This window comes from Brassica oleracea, chromosome C3, assembly GCF_000695525.1.
Source record: "Brassica oleracea var. oleracea cultivar TO1000 chromosome C3, BOL, whole genome shotgun sequence".
In the NCBI taxonomy this organism is placed as follows: Eukaryota; Viridiplantae; Streptophyta; class Magnoliopsida; order Brassicales; family Brassicaceae; genus Brassica; species Brassica oleracea.
Window position 1 is genome coordinate 42,764,569 of NC_027750.1, and position 18,316 is coordinate 42,782,884.

General features: G+C 33.9%; 1 protein-coding gene and 1 pseudogene across 2 annotated transcripts in view; both read right to left on the bottom strand.

Moving 5' to 3' along the window:
• LOC106329440 overlaps positions 1 to 4,268 on the bottom strand; it is an 8,551-nt gene extending 4,283 nt beyond the window's left edge. Inside the window, exons 1-3 of one of the 2 annotated variants that reach the window (XM_013768096.1) lie at positions 3,810 to 4,268; positions 3,635 to 3,682; positions 3,130 to 3,323 (exon numbers count right to left, since the gene is read on the bottom strand). In XM_013768096.1, coding sequence (XP_013623550.1) covers positions 3,307 to 3,323; positions 3,635 to 3,682; positions 3,810 to 4,236 — 492 coding nt within the window. In that variant the 5' untranslated portion in view covers positions 4,237 to 4,268 and the 3' untranslated portion in view covers positions 3,130 to 3,306. Of the gene's footprint in view, positions 1 to 3,129; positions 3,324 to 3,634; positions 3,683 to 3,809 lie in introns of those variants that run through there. The other variant, XM_013768095.1, reaches the window with a different exon arrangement.
• A 9,845-nt stretch (positions 4,269 to 14,113) lies between these two features.
• Positions 14,114 to 18,163, bottom strand: LOC106330670 (annotated as a pseudogene).
• Between the last annotated feature and the right edge of the window lie 153 nt (positions 18,164 to 18,316).

Here is an 18,316-nt window from a genome sequence, read left to right on the forward strand (position 1 = left end):
TATGTGAAAGGAACAACAAACTACGGTCTGTTCTTCAAGAGAGATGGGTCAAGGAGTGTCGTTGGTTATAGTGACAGCAGTCACAACATTGATCTCGATGACGGGAGGAGCACGTCAGGACATGCATTCTACTACGGTTCATCACTGATTACTTGGACGTCGCAGAAGCAGCAGACGGTTGCATTGTCATCATGCGAAGCAGAATTCATGGCAGCAACAGAAGCAGCGAAGCAAGCTATATGGATCAAGGAATTGTTGAGTGAGATACTAAGCAAAGAAGGCGAGAGAGTCAAGCTTAGGATCGACAACAAATCAGCCATTGCTCTAACCAAGAATCCAGTTTTCCATGGAAGGAGTAAGCATGTACTCAAGAAGTATCACTTCATTCGTGAGTGTGTGGAGAACGGGCATATCGAAGTGGAGCATGTGCCGGGTGTTGAGCAGAAGGCTGACATCCTTACCAAGCCATTAGCAAGGATTATGTTCAAACAAATGAGGAGCTTAATCGGAGTTCAAGAAATTGATCTCCCTAATTCAAGTTGGAATTAAGGGGGTGAATGTTGGATAATTCCAAGCTTGTGGAAATTTAACATATTATTAGATGTTTAATATGTTAAGATAAACACAATAAGGAAACCTAGAAATAGGAAAATGAAGTTTCTATTTAGGTTAGGTTTGTGTTTTCCATATCCCACATGTTAAAGGGAATTGTCTTTCATATAAATATAGGTCTAATGGAAAGGTGTTCCATATGATCTAAGTGAAACATATTGAGAGCTTTAGTTTTGAGTAGTTTCTAAAGCTAATAAGAAAAATTGTTCTTATAACTCTTTGTGTTTCTCAGAGATTTGAATTTCTCGATCCTGATAAAATCTGCTGACGCCATATGTCTGACCGCCACCATTGTACTCTAGATTAGGAAAAGGAAACAATGTTACACGAAACTTTGAAATAGGATTCCAAATGAAAGTTTTTCTGCTTTGGTCTCTGGAGCAATGTATATTCACCACTGGAACAATAGAAGTTTTCTTGAATCATTTTTTCAACGGCATGGAATCAGTCTCTTTCGTCTTGGCTCCGAGAATCTACATCAGGTTGTACATTTTCATTTCTTCTAATACCCAAAACTGAAAACCTTTTTTTCTTTGTTGATATCTAATATTAGTTTGTAATTTCTATTTGCAGTTGGTATCAAACAGAGTTTCGCATGAGAATTGGATGACGGTTTACAATGGTGATTTCTTTTTTCTTTTTTTTTTGAACACCAACAATGGTGATTTCTAAAAACAAAGAGAAGAGTTGTGTTGGGCAAGACAATGCCAAGTCATAATGTCGATTCTCGGTGGAAATTCCGGTCGGATATGTATAGAGAATGAAACATTTCTTATAGGTTCATACATGGTGAGTATAGGTCGGATATGTATAGAGAATGAAACATTTCTTATAGAGAATGAAATTCATACATGGTGAGTACAGAGGTGAATATATAGGTTCATAGGAACGTTGGGTTTTGTACAATGCCGTTGACTATAAAGTCCTTTACATAAATAGACTTAAACTTGTTTCCTTAATAATATGGCAATAAGTGATCAGGTTGGTTCTACTCACATGGCGATGATAAAATCGCAAAATACAATGTAAGAATTAACCTTATCCTTTTTTAGGATTCATGATCGATGATCCTTCTTAGCGTGGAATTCGGAACCTATACATAATTGTTAGATCTCTCTTACAAAGGACAGAATCCTATGATAAATAAAATGAATTAAAAATATTTCAGCATGTTAGGACTTATTCAGATCCAGATTTGGAAGAAGACTAAATCAATTTGACTAGACACGAAAAATATAGATGTATTAAAAAACTTATAAATATGGCATGGCTATGCTTCAGAGGTACACACAACACAGAATGACGAAATGGAATGTGGTCATGGTGGTAATGATTGTGATGGTTGCTGCAATGGGAGGAGAAGCAAAGCAAATACGCCAAAGGACTTGGATAGGTTGCTTTCGATATTGTTCTCGCAATTGCAGCGATACCGACGGAAATTGCTATGAAGGTTGTAAGATCAGATGTGGTGGTCCAACTCCTACACAAGCAAATTCAAGGTACAGCTTTCTTTTTCCGAATTTTTTGTTCTTGTGGATTTTGGATTTTTGACTTTTTAGTTACTGATTGAGGACTGAGGACTTTAGATTAGGAATGAGTAATATCAGATACATTTATGCATGAGAAACATTTTACAGCTAGCATAATTTCCTAAGTATTGCAATTATAATGAGATCCTTGTACTACTTCATCTACCTATTCTTAATGTCTTACTTGATCTTCTAAATCGTTCTACATGAATAAGTGTATGAAATCATACCTAGTTTTTATAGATGATTTGAAAAAATTTCTACGTCGTTTCTGGTTTGGATGGTAGTATCACTAATTTTCTAATATATTTTAGTTTTAAGTTGGAAGTTTTTTAAGCTCGGTTATGATACTGGACTAGAGTTCAGTTTTTCAGTGTAAGAAACTAGCTATATCTATTTAAAACCATATCATCGACATGGTTACGTTTTTAGATCAATTATTTTTTTGTCTGGACCGGATTTAACCCAATTTACATATAATCTAAACTGAACACCTCCTTTTTTCATTAATTCTTTGTATTATTGTGATACTGTCACATATATGTTATTAAGTCTCATACACACATAGTATAATTGTTTGTTTGTTTTTTTTAAAAAGTTTAAATATTCTAAATGAGTAGGAATTTACATGGGAAGAATCCTTCGCACACTGAAGATAAGGAGGTTGGCGGAAACAGAGACTAATAAAGAGAGCTCTTGCGGAGACCATAAACATTACTATGCGCGTTTTTCCTTCTACCAGGTTCCTTAGTTTGTGCTTGTGTGACTTGTGTTTGTGTAACTTACGCTATATGCGTGAAGACCCGATATAAGTTTTGAATAAACTGAAACTCTCATTTGTCACTTGATGGATGTCTTGCAAGTTTTCTAGTAGCTCACCCTACACCTTCTGTTGTTTCTACAAACATGTGCCCACTTACTACTAGGTTTTAGTAACATGTATTAGCTTGAGTTGGATTTGAAATCTTTATATTACGCTGGTGTTGTTGTATTTGGCTTGATTGTTTATCATATATGTATGTTGAGCTCTCATGTCAACATATTCGATTCAATAAGATATAGAACAAAATTAGAAATAAATACCCAATAAGAGTTTCTTCTATTCAACTTACTCCTGGGAGGGACGGGTATGTGATAAATTGATAATGGTGGTGCCATGAAGTGTTCAACAAAAATAGACACCTGTAGTTACCGCATTTTCGAGGTTTTAGTCTTATGAAAATACAATGCGACTGAGGAAACTAACTAATTAGTGGAAAAATCATAATCCACCACAGGGAATAAAAGACTATTTAGCAGTGGATGAAACCATGAACTCATATGATCATATCATATCATCAGTCTCTAAGCGCTAGACATGAAACAAGCATAGACTAGGCATACCGATCAATATACATAAAGTCTGAAGCTAGATAAGTGTTATATACACTGAAAGCCGATTCAAGAGATAAGAAACAGAGCAATGGAGAAAACTAGAACAAGCTGCGAGTTACCAGATAATAAAGCTCGCGACTTCGTTGCATAGTTGACAACTTTGTTTTCTGCAAAATCACCCATAAAGAAGAGACAGATAAGCCATCCAGTAAATAGATAATATTTTTTTTGTAACACAAATAGATAATATAATCTCCATTGATAAAGTAAGAAAGTATAAGGTAATGAAATAACTGCATTCTTTAGGATGGCAGAGACATCTGAGAGCAACTCCACAGTTACCGTCTGGTCTCTCGCACGCGATGCATAAATCCGGCAAGTGACCCTCCACTTCTAAAGAAACCCTTGTTCCCAGTTTCTTCACTTTCTTCTCTCTTCCCGAGGAATGAGAGAGGATTAGGGTTTTGGTTGTGTAGTCTATGGAAGAGACATGGAAGAGACCGACTGAGGTTTTGAAGTAGAGTCTTCCAGATCTGCAGGTGATGAGATTTGCGGCGACGATTGATTGGTTTGAGAATGGGGAGAGGAAAAGGTTCGTGGTATTGATTTTGCTGCAGTGGTGGGTTTCTTGTTCTTGTTGTGTGGAAGGAGAGAGAGTTAGGAAGAAAATGAGAGAGTGAAGAAGAAGAAGTTGATGGATTTTACTTGGAGTTTCCACCATTTTTTCTCTCGTTTGTGCTATATGTTTCACAGTTTCACTTCACAATGTTTGTAGTTTATACTAATTATTAGACATAGATAGCTTTAAAAAAAAATCATGTTAGAATAAAATATGAAAAATTTATGCTTGGGGACACATTCTCTCTTTGTATTTACATCTTGACACATTTCATATGCCATACACTATTTCTGTGTGTTTTGTAGCATGATTAATAGGGGTTTTTAGGACGAGGTTCTTAGTGTAATATACGTTTTTTAACTTAAAAAAAAACACACTAAGAAACGTCTCTAAATAAAAGATATAAGAGACGTTTCTTAGGAGAAAAGTGTCAAATCATGCTCTAAGAATTTCAAATGAGTCTCTCCCATTGATCATGCTCTTATACCTCTAAGTAAGCTACCACTGCATTTTCTTAACTAAGGTTCCGAATGGTAACAGCAGGTTGAGCGGGACGGGACAAGCGGATTGGTTAGTGCGGTGCAGTTTAAGTGCGGTTTGTGTTAGAAAAACGCATATTGCAGGACAAGTGCAGTTCGTCTAAAAGAACCGGTTTAAAACAAAATGTGAATGGTGACATGTGTAATGAATAGTGTAAATGCGGCATACATAATATATTTATGTTTTATAAACTAAAAAATCATTAAAACTAATATTATTTTATATATATATATATATATTGGTTTAAAAATATTATATATATCAAATATGAAATTTTATATGTTATTACTCACTAATTATCTTGAAAATTAAAAATTATAGAAATAATATATTTATGATAGTGATATAATGTGTTTTTAATATATGTGAAAACAATAAAATATCTATCTTTAAAGAAAAAAGGCAGTATATTATAAGGATTATTGTCCTTAAAATTAGATACATATTATAATAATGTGAGGCAAGTAAAAAGAATAACAAAAATTATCATAAATTAGGTTCTTTATAAGTCAATCATATTATAATAAGTATTTAATAAATTTTTGTAAGACATTAATCGTAAAAAAGTATGTAATTAATAGAAAATATATACATTACCATTTATGTATTTTCTAAAATTGTACTGCTTTCTTTTAAAAAATAGGATAGTATGATAAAACAAAGAAACATATAAAAAAAGAGAAATTAGGACGTTTACCAACTATTTATATGTTATTTAACACACTACCAAGAGACATTCCTTCTATCACTATTGTTAATTTTAAGAGACACTGATACCCCTATACTGGCTCATTTAGCGTGAGAATACAAAATTTGGATAGAAGATACGAAGGTACTTACCTCTGGATTTTGTCAGTCCTAAATTCTAGAGATCCCATTAGATTTAGTATATCTTTCTCTTCTCCAGTAGTATCTTTACCTATCTAAAAGATATCTCCTTGTCCGACCACAATCTTCTATCTCTCTCTTCTCAATATCATCGCAACCTAGTGCCAAACCCTAATTTCTGCAACTCCAGTAACCAAATGGAAGACGACGAACACACAGTGCCACCTATTCACATTCTGGACCGGATTTTCACCATCGGCGAAGAACCAATTGAAGTTAGGGTAACGCTGTATCACAAACCATATGCCATTAGGAAAATACTCAACGCTGAAGAAGTAGACACCATCAGAGCTTCACCGTTTGGGAGCTTGTTGAGATAGGTGAAAAGCCCTCTTTCTCATTGCGATTTGGTTGATTCATCATCTCCAGACAGCTACAAGTCACAATGAAACACGAAGCCTGGTTCATTTACTGTCGATGTAAGTTCCTCAATTTCCTGCCAAATATTATTATAACCGGATATCTCACTTATTCTTACACAAAATATTTTATCACTTGCAGGGGCTGAATGGAGGATAAGGGATTCAGTCAGATGTACACACTTAAGGCCAGACACCACATGACAGCCCTGAGAAAATGGTAACTGACAATCGCCATGACGCTATCCTATTCGCAAACCAAGCAACATCATTTACTGTCGATGTAAGTTCTACAATCCCCGGCCAAATATTATATTAACCGAGTAACTCACTGAATCTTACATAAAATATTTATCACTTGCAGGGGCTGAACGGAGGACAAGGGATTCAGTTGGATGTGGGAATACTCTAACCCATCCGACCTGTTACATTTCTATTTCACACACCTGAGTATTGTTGTTGTTCCTAACTTTCTATCTATGTAAAAGCCCTATCAAACTGCTCAGCAAACTCTTATTTATTATATATATATATATATATATATATATATATATATGATGTCTCTTGCCACGTGGAGGTGTAAATTTTTCTTTAGCCATATACACTATAAATTTCCCTTTTAAATTATTAACCAGCTATTGAAATCGAATGCTTGGCGAATTCTCTTTATATTATTAGTTACAAATATTTAACACATCTTTTGGTATATATTACATGTTCAATATTAGTATTACCCGTCAAAATTTTATTGTAGACGTCACTTAAACATGTTACCCATCCAACCAATATTCCCAATATTATACATTGCGTTGACAATCACACATGCCCATGCAAAGTATGAAATACTTATCTTTACTTTATGGTTAGCCGGTTTACTAACACGTTCAATAATAGTATTATCCGTCTAAATTTTATTTTAGACATCAATTAAACATGTTAACTATCCATCCAATATTTTCCAAACATATTTGCTAATATACATTTCCATACATGACACTAACCAATATTCCCAATATTAAATATTGCGTTGACAATCATACATGCCCATGCAAAGTATGAAATACTTATCTTTACTTCATGGTTAGCCGGTTTACGAACACATTCAATAATATTATTACACGTCTAAATTTTATTTTAGACGTCAATTAAACATGTTAACCATCCATCCAATATTCCCAAACATATTTGCTAATATACATTTCCATACTTGTCCCGAAAAGTGCCAAACTCAATCGTCGACCATGTTTAGTAAGTCAGTTAATTTCTTTAATTTTAATTTTAACATTCTAATTGTTTTTGGTGACGACATTTAAACTTATGTGTCCATCCAAAAATCATACCAAACATCTTAAGTCAATCAATTTCGTCAATTGGACTAAACAAAAACTCATTAGGAAAGAACACTCCCAATTTTTCTGAGCTTATCAGACTGGACACCACCATTTATAGACGCCCAATGTTTTCTGAACAGTACAAGTTTTTCATTACCCAAGGTTCGTACGTTATCTCAAATTTCTTAGCTGGATCATTTTCTTTTTCCTTTGGGCACCGAATGTGTCAGATTATGAGTGGAGAAGATTACACATGCAGGAGAGCACAATTCATTCTCTCTGAACGAGGTAAATTTCACAAATCTATTCCAATATCTTTTCAAAATCTTGTATTTAGCTAGATATCCAAAGATTCTAATTGTACTTGCGTACAATATCTGTTACAGAAAGATCGCTATATCGAAGGGTAGTCTCGACAATTTCACCTCACCACGTCACCAATCCATCTGCTTGTTTCACTATTTTTGGCATTTGATAGGTTTCGATGTTTTCCTTTGTTTTTAAGCAAAATATCCCTAAAAAAAATACTACACATTTTACATAAAATAAAAATAAAAGTAAAATAATTTAACAGCTAAACAGTGATGTAACGACACATATTCTTCTTCTTCATATTTTTGGGCGTGGTCTATCAAAAAGCTGTGTGCGTTTGTATTTTTTTATTTTTTTATTTTAATTAAAACCACAATACTAAAGTTTGCTTGAATGGTAACCAAATGGCGTTTCATACCTTGTTCCACCTGGACCGCACTAAACATTTGGAGCCTAAACAAAACTATCCCAACAACCAAACAAATGAAAAGAAAATGCAGAGATCGATTTATTCTCTCTCCTATCTTAATTTTTGAATTTTTCAAAAGCACTTTCCCAATCATTACCTTTTCATATCTGGTTTCAAATTTTTATATCTGGTTTCAGTTGGAGACCATGAAAAACTCAATCCTTTCTTAACCCAATTGTGCTCCTCCCATGAATTATTCTCGTTATTTTTCAAAGCCTAACTTGTTATTCAACAAAATATCTAGAAAAGATAGTCAATACGATTAAAAAAATATCATTTTTTAGATTTATCCATACCCTTATTTGGTATATTACCTTTTGTACTATTACACTTTTGCTTACTAATTAAAAATTCATTAAGGGTAAAATTGGTAGTGAAAATGTGACCAACTGTACAACAAATTAGCCAACAAATCTATCATGTGTATCTTATTTTTTTATTAAACTAACGAAATACAACAACAATACATTCTATTTGACATCTTACCATCGAAATTCCTTTTTCAGCCTTTATATACAAATTTTTTTCCATATAACATATACATATCATGAAAATTCATATATAGCACTTGTGTGCTTTTGTATGACATGTCACTTTCATCAATCACGCTAGGCGTTAGGCGCTAGTCGGGCGGCAACTCCGGGCCTAGCGAATTACCAAAAAATCGAGAAGTACTCGAAAATTACGCGGAGCCTAGTTTTAAATACAATTTAACATATTTATAATATATTTAGCTAATTTAAATATGATGACACAAGTTCTAGACATAATTATATTACTTTTTATATATAATTTTAAATAGCCATTTTTGATTCGTAAATGGTGTGTTTGGTACGAAAAAATACCTAAATGCAGTATGTATATGTTTGTTTTGGGTTTGATAGCTAATTGTAATTATTCAGTAATGAATAATTACAAAAATTTGTCAATAATAAGTAAAAAAAAATTAACCGTGTTTCAACTTTACACGGACGGAAGAAAAAACTTAGGCGGTCAACGCGGGAATTAGACGGTCTTACGCGGGTCAACGCCTAGTTACACCGATTTGGGCATATTCGCCGGGTCAACCTCTGAACAGCGCCTTGGCGGCCAAAATCTTAACTAGATTTAAACATTTATTGATATTACTATAATATAAACTAGATTATATTAAATAACATATATAATTCTGGGAAATTCATGTAAAGTACATGTTTGCTTTTGTTTGACATGTCTCCATCATCACTCACTATATGCTAGTAATGAAAACCCTCCCGGGAATCGGCACTTGAAGGTTGGTAAAGGATAGGCTTTGAATCGTATACTCGACCAAAGGAAAGTGGAACGAAGGGTCACACAAAGGTTGCGGAAAGCTTTTGACTTACCCGCTCCTAAGCCCGAGGATATGACACACCAAGACGACTTAGAAGGATTTGTTGCTTGGGTTACCTCGCAACAGAAATACGATATCCATACGGACAAAGGATCCCTTAGATATGACAACCAAGACTGATCGAAAAGTTTCCGAAGGAACAAAGCTGAGAATCACTCTCAAGGTTTCCAAAAATATCAAATCACTCTTATTATTTCATTGAAGATTACAACTTATTTATAGAATAACAAAACTTGCAAACAAAGCTAGAGATTTATTATTCTAGGTAATGATAAAACATTGCATGGAGAAAAGAGATAGTTCTTGGAACAAGCATTCCTTGAATGGAGGAGAGAGAAGCTTTCCATGCAATTTACTTTCTAATTTTCGTCACTTTTTTTGGAAATCAAATAAACCACTTGTTTTTTGAACTTTCTTGGACTTTTAACTTCATAAAATTGGGCTGACTTTGATGTATAACCTCTTGGGCCTTTTTCCTGATCAAAACACAAGCCGGAACCATAATAATAAGCCCAAATCTTCCACACACATACCCATAAGCCAAACCATCATATGATTTGTTTCTGCTGCTGATCCAGGTTACATCATCCCCTCCTCCTTTAAAAGGATTTGCCCTCAAATCCGTCATAATGTTTAGAACCTATGGCCATGAGAGTTATCTCACAAGATCGCCTGGGTTCACTGCCTTCGGGTTCACACACCTAGCTAAACATTACGAAAGATGAAAGAGCTGTCTTGGTTAAGCTTCAGAAGGGATAATCTCTTGGATTCTCATTGAACTCTCTTTTTTTCTTTTTTCTTTTTTTTTCTGGAAAATGGAAAGATGAGAATGGTGAATGACAGAAGTGAACACCGAACCCTCAAGTGTTCTCTGATACCAAATAATGAAAACTCTCCCGGGAATCGGCACTTGAAGGTTGGTAAAGGATAAGCTTTGAATCGAATACTCGATCAAAGGAAAGTGAAACGAAGGGTCACACAAAGGTTGCAGAAAGCCTTTGATTTACCTGCTCCTAGGCCCGAGGATATGACACACCAAGACGACTTAGAAGGATTTGTTGCTTGGGTTCACACACCTCGCAACAGAAATACGAAATCCATACGGACAAAGGATCCCTTGGATATGACGCACCAAGACGGATAGAAAAGTTTCCGAAGGAACAAAGCTGAGAATCACTCTCAAAGGTTTCCAAAAATATCAAATCACTCTTATTATTTCATTGAAGAGTACAACTTATTTATAGAATAACAAAACTTGCAAACAAAGCTAAATATTTATTATTCTAGGTAATGATAAAACATTGCATGGAGGAGAGAGATAGTTCTTGGAACAAGCATTTCTTGCATGGAGGAGAGATAAGCTTTCCATGCAATATACTTTCTAATTTTCGTCACTTTTTTTGGACATCAAATAAATCACTTGTTTTTTTGAACTTTCTTGGACTTTTAACTTCATAAAATTAGGCTGACTTTGATGTATAACCTCTTGGGCTTTTTTCCTGATCAAAACACAATCCAAAACCATAATAATAAGCCCAAATCTTCCACACACATACCCATAAACCAAACCGTCATATGATTTGTTTCTGCTGCTAATCCGGGTTACATCAGCTAGGCAGACGTATGAAACAAAACTTGCATATACACATGTCTATAGATGTTATGAACATTTAAGATTGCATGAAAGAATAAAGTTCACAATATTTTCAGTTGCAAATATATATAAATATATGTATATGTTCTATATGCTAAATGGACCAAACTTTAACCATTTATTGATTTTTGAGTAAAAATATTAGTTGGTATTAAGTACTATTTTTTTTTAATATTTTAATCTACATGTTTATGTTAAAATAGATATTCAGTGTTTTCATATTCAACTCGGAATCGGTGATCCGTATATAATCCGGTTCAAATTAATAAAAACTTGGTTGATTAAAAATCTGATTAAATTGCGTAAAAATCTAAAAGTTAACATGTGATTTTTGTACTTTAATGAATTTTTGTACTATTAAAAAAATGTCGAAAATAATATTCAAAAAACCAAAATTTATTTATATGACAATTTTAGTTTGTTTTTGTTATTTATATTGTTTGAAGAATAAGTTTAAAGATCTCGGAGCATACAAGAAATATTTCAAAATATTTATTTGTTGCTATTGTGATATATAAATTTAAATTGTTAGGGGAAAAATTAAAATATATTAACAACCTAGTTAAAAATAATATTTTTTGGTTAAATAAGTTAATATCTGGAGACACATTAATGTTCATTCCTATAAATAATATCACGTTATAAATAAAATACTATAGTAGATATTATCGCAAAATCGCATAAATTTTAATTTTCGTTTCTTGTAAACACCGTACGATATTGAATATTGCTAGTATTATATTATGTGTTATCTATACTATATAATTTAATTAAAATAGTATATCATAATCTCACCGTATGATTACCTATACTATTATACTACACCGTACGATTTTTTCAATTTTACTAGATTTTGACCCGCGCTGATAACATTTTAGTTAGATTTTCTATTTAAAAGTTACTAATTTTTCTGATCTGAATTTTAATATTTGAGTTTAAGATATTTAACTGAGAATAATTTATTTTAACTTTTCATAGTGATGGACATTCAAAATTTAGGTTTATGTCAATTAGGTTAATTCAGTTTTCAAGTTATTGGGGCTGGGATGTTAAGACCCATTTATGAACCGAGTTTATTTACTTATAAAGGATAGTCTATATTAGAAAGCGCGGGTATTTTAAAAAAAAAATGTTATTAATCTTTTTGGTTGTTCTCTAATATGTTTAGACATGGACATTTTGTTTACGTATGAGACGATTTTTGGTTCAAAAGATATATAAACTGCGAAGTGATTTAAGAGTTTGGTTTCATTTCATTATTTAGTTATCAGTTTTGTTTGGATAAAAAAATTAGTAACCAAGATAAATTTTTTATATTCGGTACAGTCCTTATTTACTTTATGAGTATATTTTTATAATATAATGTAATTTTTAAACTAAATATAATAATTGATATTCCTATGCTTCTTCCTTTTTATGTTAATTTTGTATTAATTTCCCTTAATTTGGTAGTTTTATTAATATGGTTTATCAATACAAATTTAAATAAAGATTGACAATAATACTACCGATTATTTTGAATATTGTATTTGGGCTTGTGACCGTATGTCACTTTTTTTATAAAATACATATACCTAATACATGTTTTATTTAAATTGGATTGGATAATACGAAATGGGCTAACAATAGTAATGCCTTCTTGGACCGTTTACCATACTTCCTTGCCTGTATTAAATAATTAAAAAAGTTGTGGTCTGAAAGTTAAATAGCTTAGGGATATCCAGATAAAAAGATCCAGAAAGTCATGTCTTAAAAAAAAAAGGAACCGACAGACCATTCAGATATCTATACAAAGCGAAGAATCTGGAAAAAATTAGACGAATCATATTCTTTTCTGTTCGAAGAAAGAGAGACAATTAATCGTTCAAACATGCATCCAATAATGGGCTCGATCTGTAAGTTTTTGTTTTGATCAAAGATTTCTAGTTTCGTAAATTGTTTATTTGTACTCTTACTCTGGTTTGTTTTTACATGCTTTTGTATAGCTGAAGGTGTTAACAAAGTAGAATAAAAGTACATCAAAAAGGCACCACCGATGGTTCAGATTCGTGATAATTTCGATTTAACCATACATATTGAAGACTTTTAGCATAAACCGACAAAAAAAAAGTAAGTTATATATTTTCCATACTTTATTGATTGATGATTTCAAACAGCTTTTTAATGAGATGTTTTTTGGTTATTTATTTGATTAGCAAGTCAGGTTCAATAGATTTAATGGTATGGATCTGATAAAACAGAAGCCGAGCCGAGACATCCAAACTCATATATTGGTATACTGGTTTGATTTTGATAAGATATGAAGATGGCGAGAGCTCCGACAGAAGAACTGCATCAGATCGCAAAGGGTAATTGAACAAAAACTCATATGTGTCTTTCTTTCCAATCTCGTTATGTTTAAAGGATTAATGAAGAAGAAAGCAAATACATATCTAATTCTTTTTTTTATCTGTTTTAGAAGTTGGATCCACTGAGTAAATACTTTAATTGCTATAAAATGGAAAGGCGTGGTGAAATACAGCCTATACCGACAGAAGATAAGTATATTTGCTCAATAACATGGACACTATAGTATCCATAAGTGTAGATACAATGTCAAACTCAATACTTCAAAGGTACAAATTGTAACTATTTACAGGGTTGTTAAACTGATAATGTTTATTTTTTCAATAGTTTATGGAGATGACGTGCTGAGATAAGACATGGCTATTAAACAGTTTATTACGTAAATAAGGTAATGTACTACTTATATCATATTAGTACTGTATTAGGAATGAAAATTTAATATTATTACTGCTTTAGGACTGGAACTGAGTCTGGATAGATAGGAAAATGGAACATACGGATGTTTGATGTTTGCTATAGTTTGACATGATCATCACATTTGCTTTAATTTTGAACTATAAAATGTAAGATGAAAATGTTTATTTCATACTGAACTTTGGAGATCCTAAAGTTCACATTGTCTGAGCGTAATCACACACGCTAATGCTGTGAAAGACAAGAACCTGTCTGTGAAATAAAAACAAACATAGTATAGGATAAAAAACGAACTCAGGGATTTTGAAAAATCTCTTTGAAAACAACATTTCTTGTTTGTTTCTGAGGCTTTCCATCATCATCAACAATCAAAATCTTCAAACCTTTTTTGGATGTGACCCTAGAGATAGCAACATAGAGTTGTCCATGAAAAAAGACTGGTCGCGGTAGAAATATTCCAACATGTGAGAGAGATTACCCCTGACTTTTATTTATCGTGATAGCAAAGGCCACTGATATTGGAAGCTGTCTTCTCCTCATCTTGAATGGCAACTTATTGTCTGATGGAGTAATGGACAGTCGCGGAATTAAAACAACATCACCAACTTTCTTTCATGTAATAATTCTCGCCTTGACACAGAAATCAGACATCTATAATCTGCTATCTAGTTCCATTCATCAGTCCTCCAACATGATCAATATTCCTCAGCAACATGACAGGAGATCCAATTTTCAACCTAAGATTGTGATTTGGTAAACCTGACGCCTTGATACTGTTAAGAAAATCTGATGTGAGAGCTTGATCATTAACAGATCGTGTATCAGATGGATCTATGCTGCCAGAGCTTAAATAGATTCTCTCCTCACCTGAAATTCAAACAAATTTGTACTCGAATTAAGATGTTAAAAACAAACCGATAACCAAAAATTATGCAATAAAAATGTAATTACCATCAAGTGTATCCAGTATATGCTGATTTATATTTTTCATGTCCTCATTTGTCGGGCATAGAATAGCTCTCTCTTGGAAAAAATAGGATCTTTCTGCTGCTGCAGAGCTGTTGCATCTCCATAAACTTCTTTGCTAATGGATTCTATAGGATCTTTTGTATCCATAATCAGAAACTCATCTGGAATAGTGAATTAGTGCATCACCATCATTAGGCTCACCAGCTACTCCATCTCCAACATCCAATATCCACTGCGAAAATGCTTCAAGTTCTTTCAGCTCTTCTGCAGTCAAATCAGTTGACAACAACCTCATATTCTTTGTTAGTTTCAGTACTTTGCAATGTCTCCACAGATAAGAGTAATTTAGAGAATTCAACACAATTTCAGCCCTCGATCCACCATTAATAACATGCAACACTTGCCTGAAATCCCCGCCTAAGACAACAACTTTGCCAGCAAATGGCTTATTTTCTGTACTCCTCATAATGTCTGCTAAGCTCCTATCCAATGAGTGAAAACAATGCTTGCTCATCATCGGCGCTTCATCCCAAATTATTAGTGAGGCTTCTTTAACCAAATTAGCAGCATCAGTCCCTGGTGGCAAATTACACAGAGAGAACTCATCAGGATTGATTGGTATACCGAATCTAGAATGCGCAGTCCTTCCTCCTTGTAACAGAAGCGAAGTAATACCACTTGAGGCAACATTCAACACAATCTCACCCCTGGATCTAATAGCAGCAAATAATAATCTCCACAAAAACGTCTTTCCAGTTCCACCAAGTCCATAAACAAAGAAAACACCGCCTCTCTTTCCTATAACTGCATCAATAATTTCCTCGTAAATTTTCCTCTGCTCATCAGTCATCTTTAAGATGTCTTTATCATGTTCTTCCCTAAACTCTTCACGGTTGTAGCTTAGCTCATCAAGAATCAAAACATTTTGACTATCAGTAACATCGCGAAAGGGTTTAGCCATTTTTTTCCAATTTGATAGTGAAGTTCCATTACTTTTCAAAATCTTTTCAATCTCCATTAGGGATCCTTCCTTTTTTTCAGCATCACTTAGACACAACCCTGCACAAATGAATGATGTATGTTAAAACTAACAATGCATAATATATTGAAAGCATGTCAACTGGAAACCAGATGAATTGAAAGGATAAATAACCTGGTCTTTTAAAATGTTTCCTCTGCATATACTGAATGTCATCTGAAAGAAACTCCCATGTATTTTCCCAGACGCTTTATGGCTTTGATAAAGTCAAGGACATGAGCATGACAACAAAGGAATGTCGCAGACAGGATACAGAACACGAATAGCTTGACCTGATAATATCATCAATGTATTATTGATCATCGTCTAATAAACCACGAGCAAAACATGCTTCTTTGTACGTAGGATAAAGCACATGGTTAAAGGTCTTTATGTCATCAAAGCATGTTGGTCCACGAACTATATTCAGCAACATACGTAGGAAATATGCTTCCTCAAACTTCTTGGGGGCATAGTTAATTCTCCCAATGCTGAAACCTCTTTTCCTTTCTTGCAATTTTCTATCTTTTTTGTTCCAAATAAACCTTGTTGGAGTTTCAGCTAAAGTTAGATTTCTAGCAGCGGAGCTAACCTTGTTCAACTCAAACCAAGCCATCATATACATATTCTGAATCAACATGCGACTTGCTTCCTCATATGTGTCATCGTCCTTAAAGATAATAATATGCTTCCCTGGCAAATGAAACTGAAATTTCTCAACTGGTACTGATCTGTAATGAATAGGAAACTTAAGAGTTCTCCATGAAGATTCACAAGCAGAGACGTATCTGACAAAGAAATAAATAAACTGTTAAATAACAACATATGTTTCACCTAAGATCACACTACACTGAAAAACCAGACGTATAAAAAGAAGTACCTGCCATCAAAAAAGTCTTTTATTTCATTTTTGTTTTCTTGGTTTGCTTTCTGGTTCACGTCGTTGTTCTCCAAAGAACCTCCTTCTTTTGGCTCCTCAACCGTAGCAGTAATCCGATCTTGTCCCTTATTGATGTACTTGAATAAGTACTTGATAGATCCAGACTAATTACACCACTCCAGATTAATATGAGCTCTGTACATAAGGGACAGAGTTCTATTATATGGTATAACATATCTGTTGTCGCACTTGAAACCTTTCTTTTCAACAAAATGACCATTATCCCGTCTCCTGTAAACTGGGAAGCCCTCTTTATTAACAGTGGTTCTAGTTGCAAATGCCTTTGGAAATAGTTTAGAACATTTTCCATTCTCCATACATGGTGATTTCAAATTGACAACTCCACAAGGGCCATGAATCATCATGTCTTTAATCACTTCATAGAGATCTGGATCTTCTGTTTTGTCTGGAATCTCTGCTGAAATGGTCTGGTCAATATGGTCAGTCGTAGAGAATTTAGAACTGGGATGCATGAATTACAAAATGTGCGCATGCGGCAATCCACGTTTCTGGAACTCAACAATATACATTGCTGCATGCATTCAATAACAATTTTCATGTCAGGAAATATTTAAACATATGCGACCATATATTTATAGTGAACAACACAAATAAAATATAACTTACATGCCACTGTTTTCCCTAAGATTTCATTGTCAGTCAAATCTGTCATTAGTGAATCCAACTTCATCTTGAATACTCGAGAAATGATTTCTGGCTTATCCTCTGCATTCAAATTCCGCTAGAGCAGATATCTTGTAATTTCTGGCCATTTAGGGTTGCATGTAAAGGTGATGAACAGATCTGGGAAACCAAAATGTTTACAAATGGCTATTGCATCTAGATAGTTATTCTTCATGTATCTTGGTGAACCAGTGAAAGAAGCATGCAAAACAAATCGAGCACCTTGATCATTCATATCAACTTTGCCTCCATTCTCAGCCTGCTTAATTGAGTCGTAGCTGTCAGACCTCAAACATTTCTGATTCAGCTTTAAAAAACAGAGCCGGTTGGTCTCAATAGTCGTGAATGCATCAACCAAAAACTGCTGAAATAATCTCCTCGAGTGTAGAAGAGTTTGACACTCGCCATCCCTCTCAAATAGACGAAAAGCAAACCACTGCCTCTTACTTATATCCTTTCTCTTTAGTTTATCAGTAGCAGGATAATCTCATTTTTTAATTCCAAGTCTGAATCCATCTTCTCCATGGGTTAAAATAAGAGGATACTGAAGTGCAAGATAAGAAGGATGTATCTCACTAATCCTTTTTAACCAGCGAGTCTGTTTCTCTTGTAAAACAATGTCACGCCTATCCATCTCCAAATTGAAGTCTCCAAGAATTAAAGCAGACACTTCAGACGCGGTTGGAGTATCATACGTCCATTCATCTTTCTCACGATTACTCACAATCCTCATATGAAACTTCTCATTAGGTTCCATGCTCAATCTCTCACGTGCCTGCCTAAACTGCTTCACATAGGGATTAACATCGTCAAGAACTTTGATGATATCCTCAATAATCTGTTTTCTCCTGGCCTGCTTCTTCACTTTTATCTACTTATGTGTTGT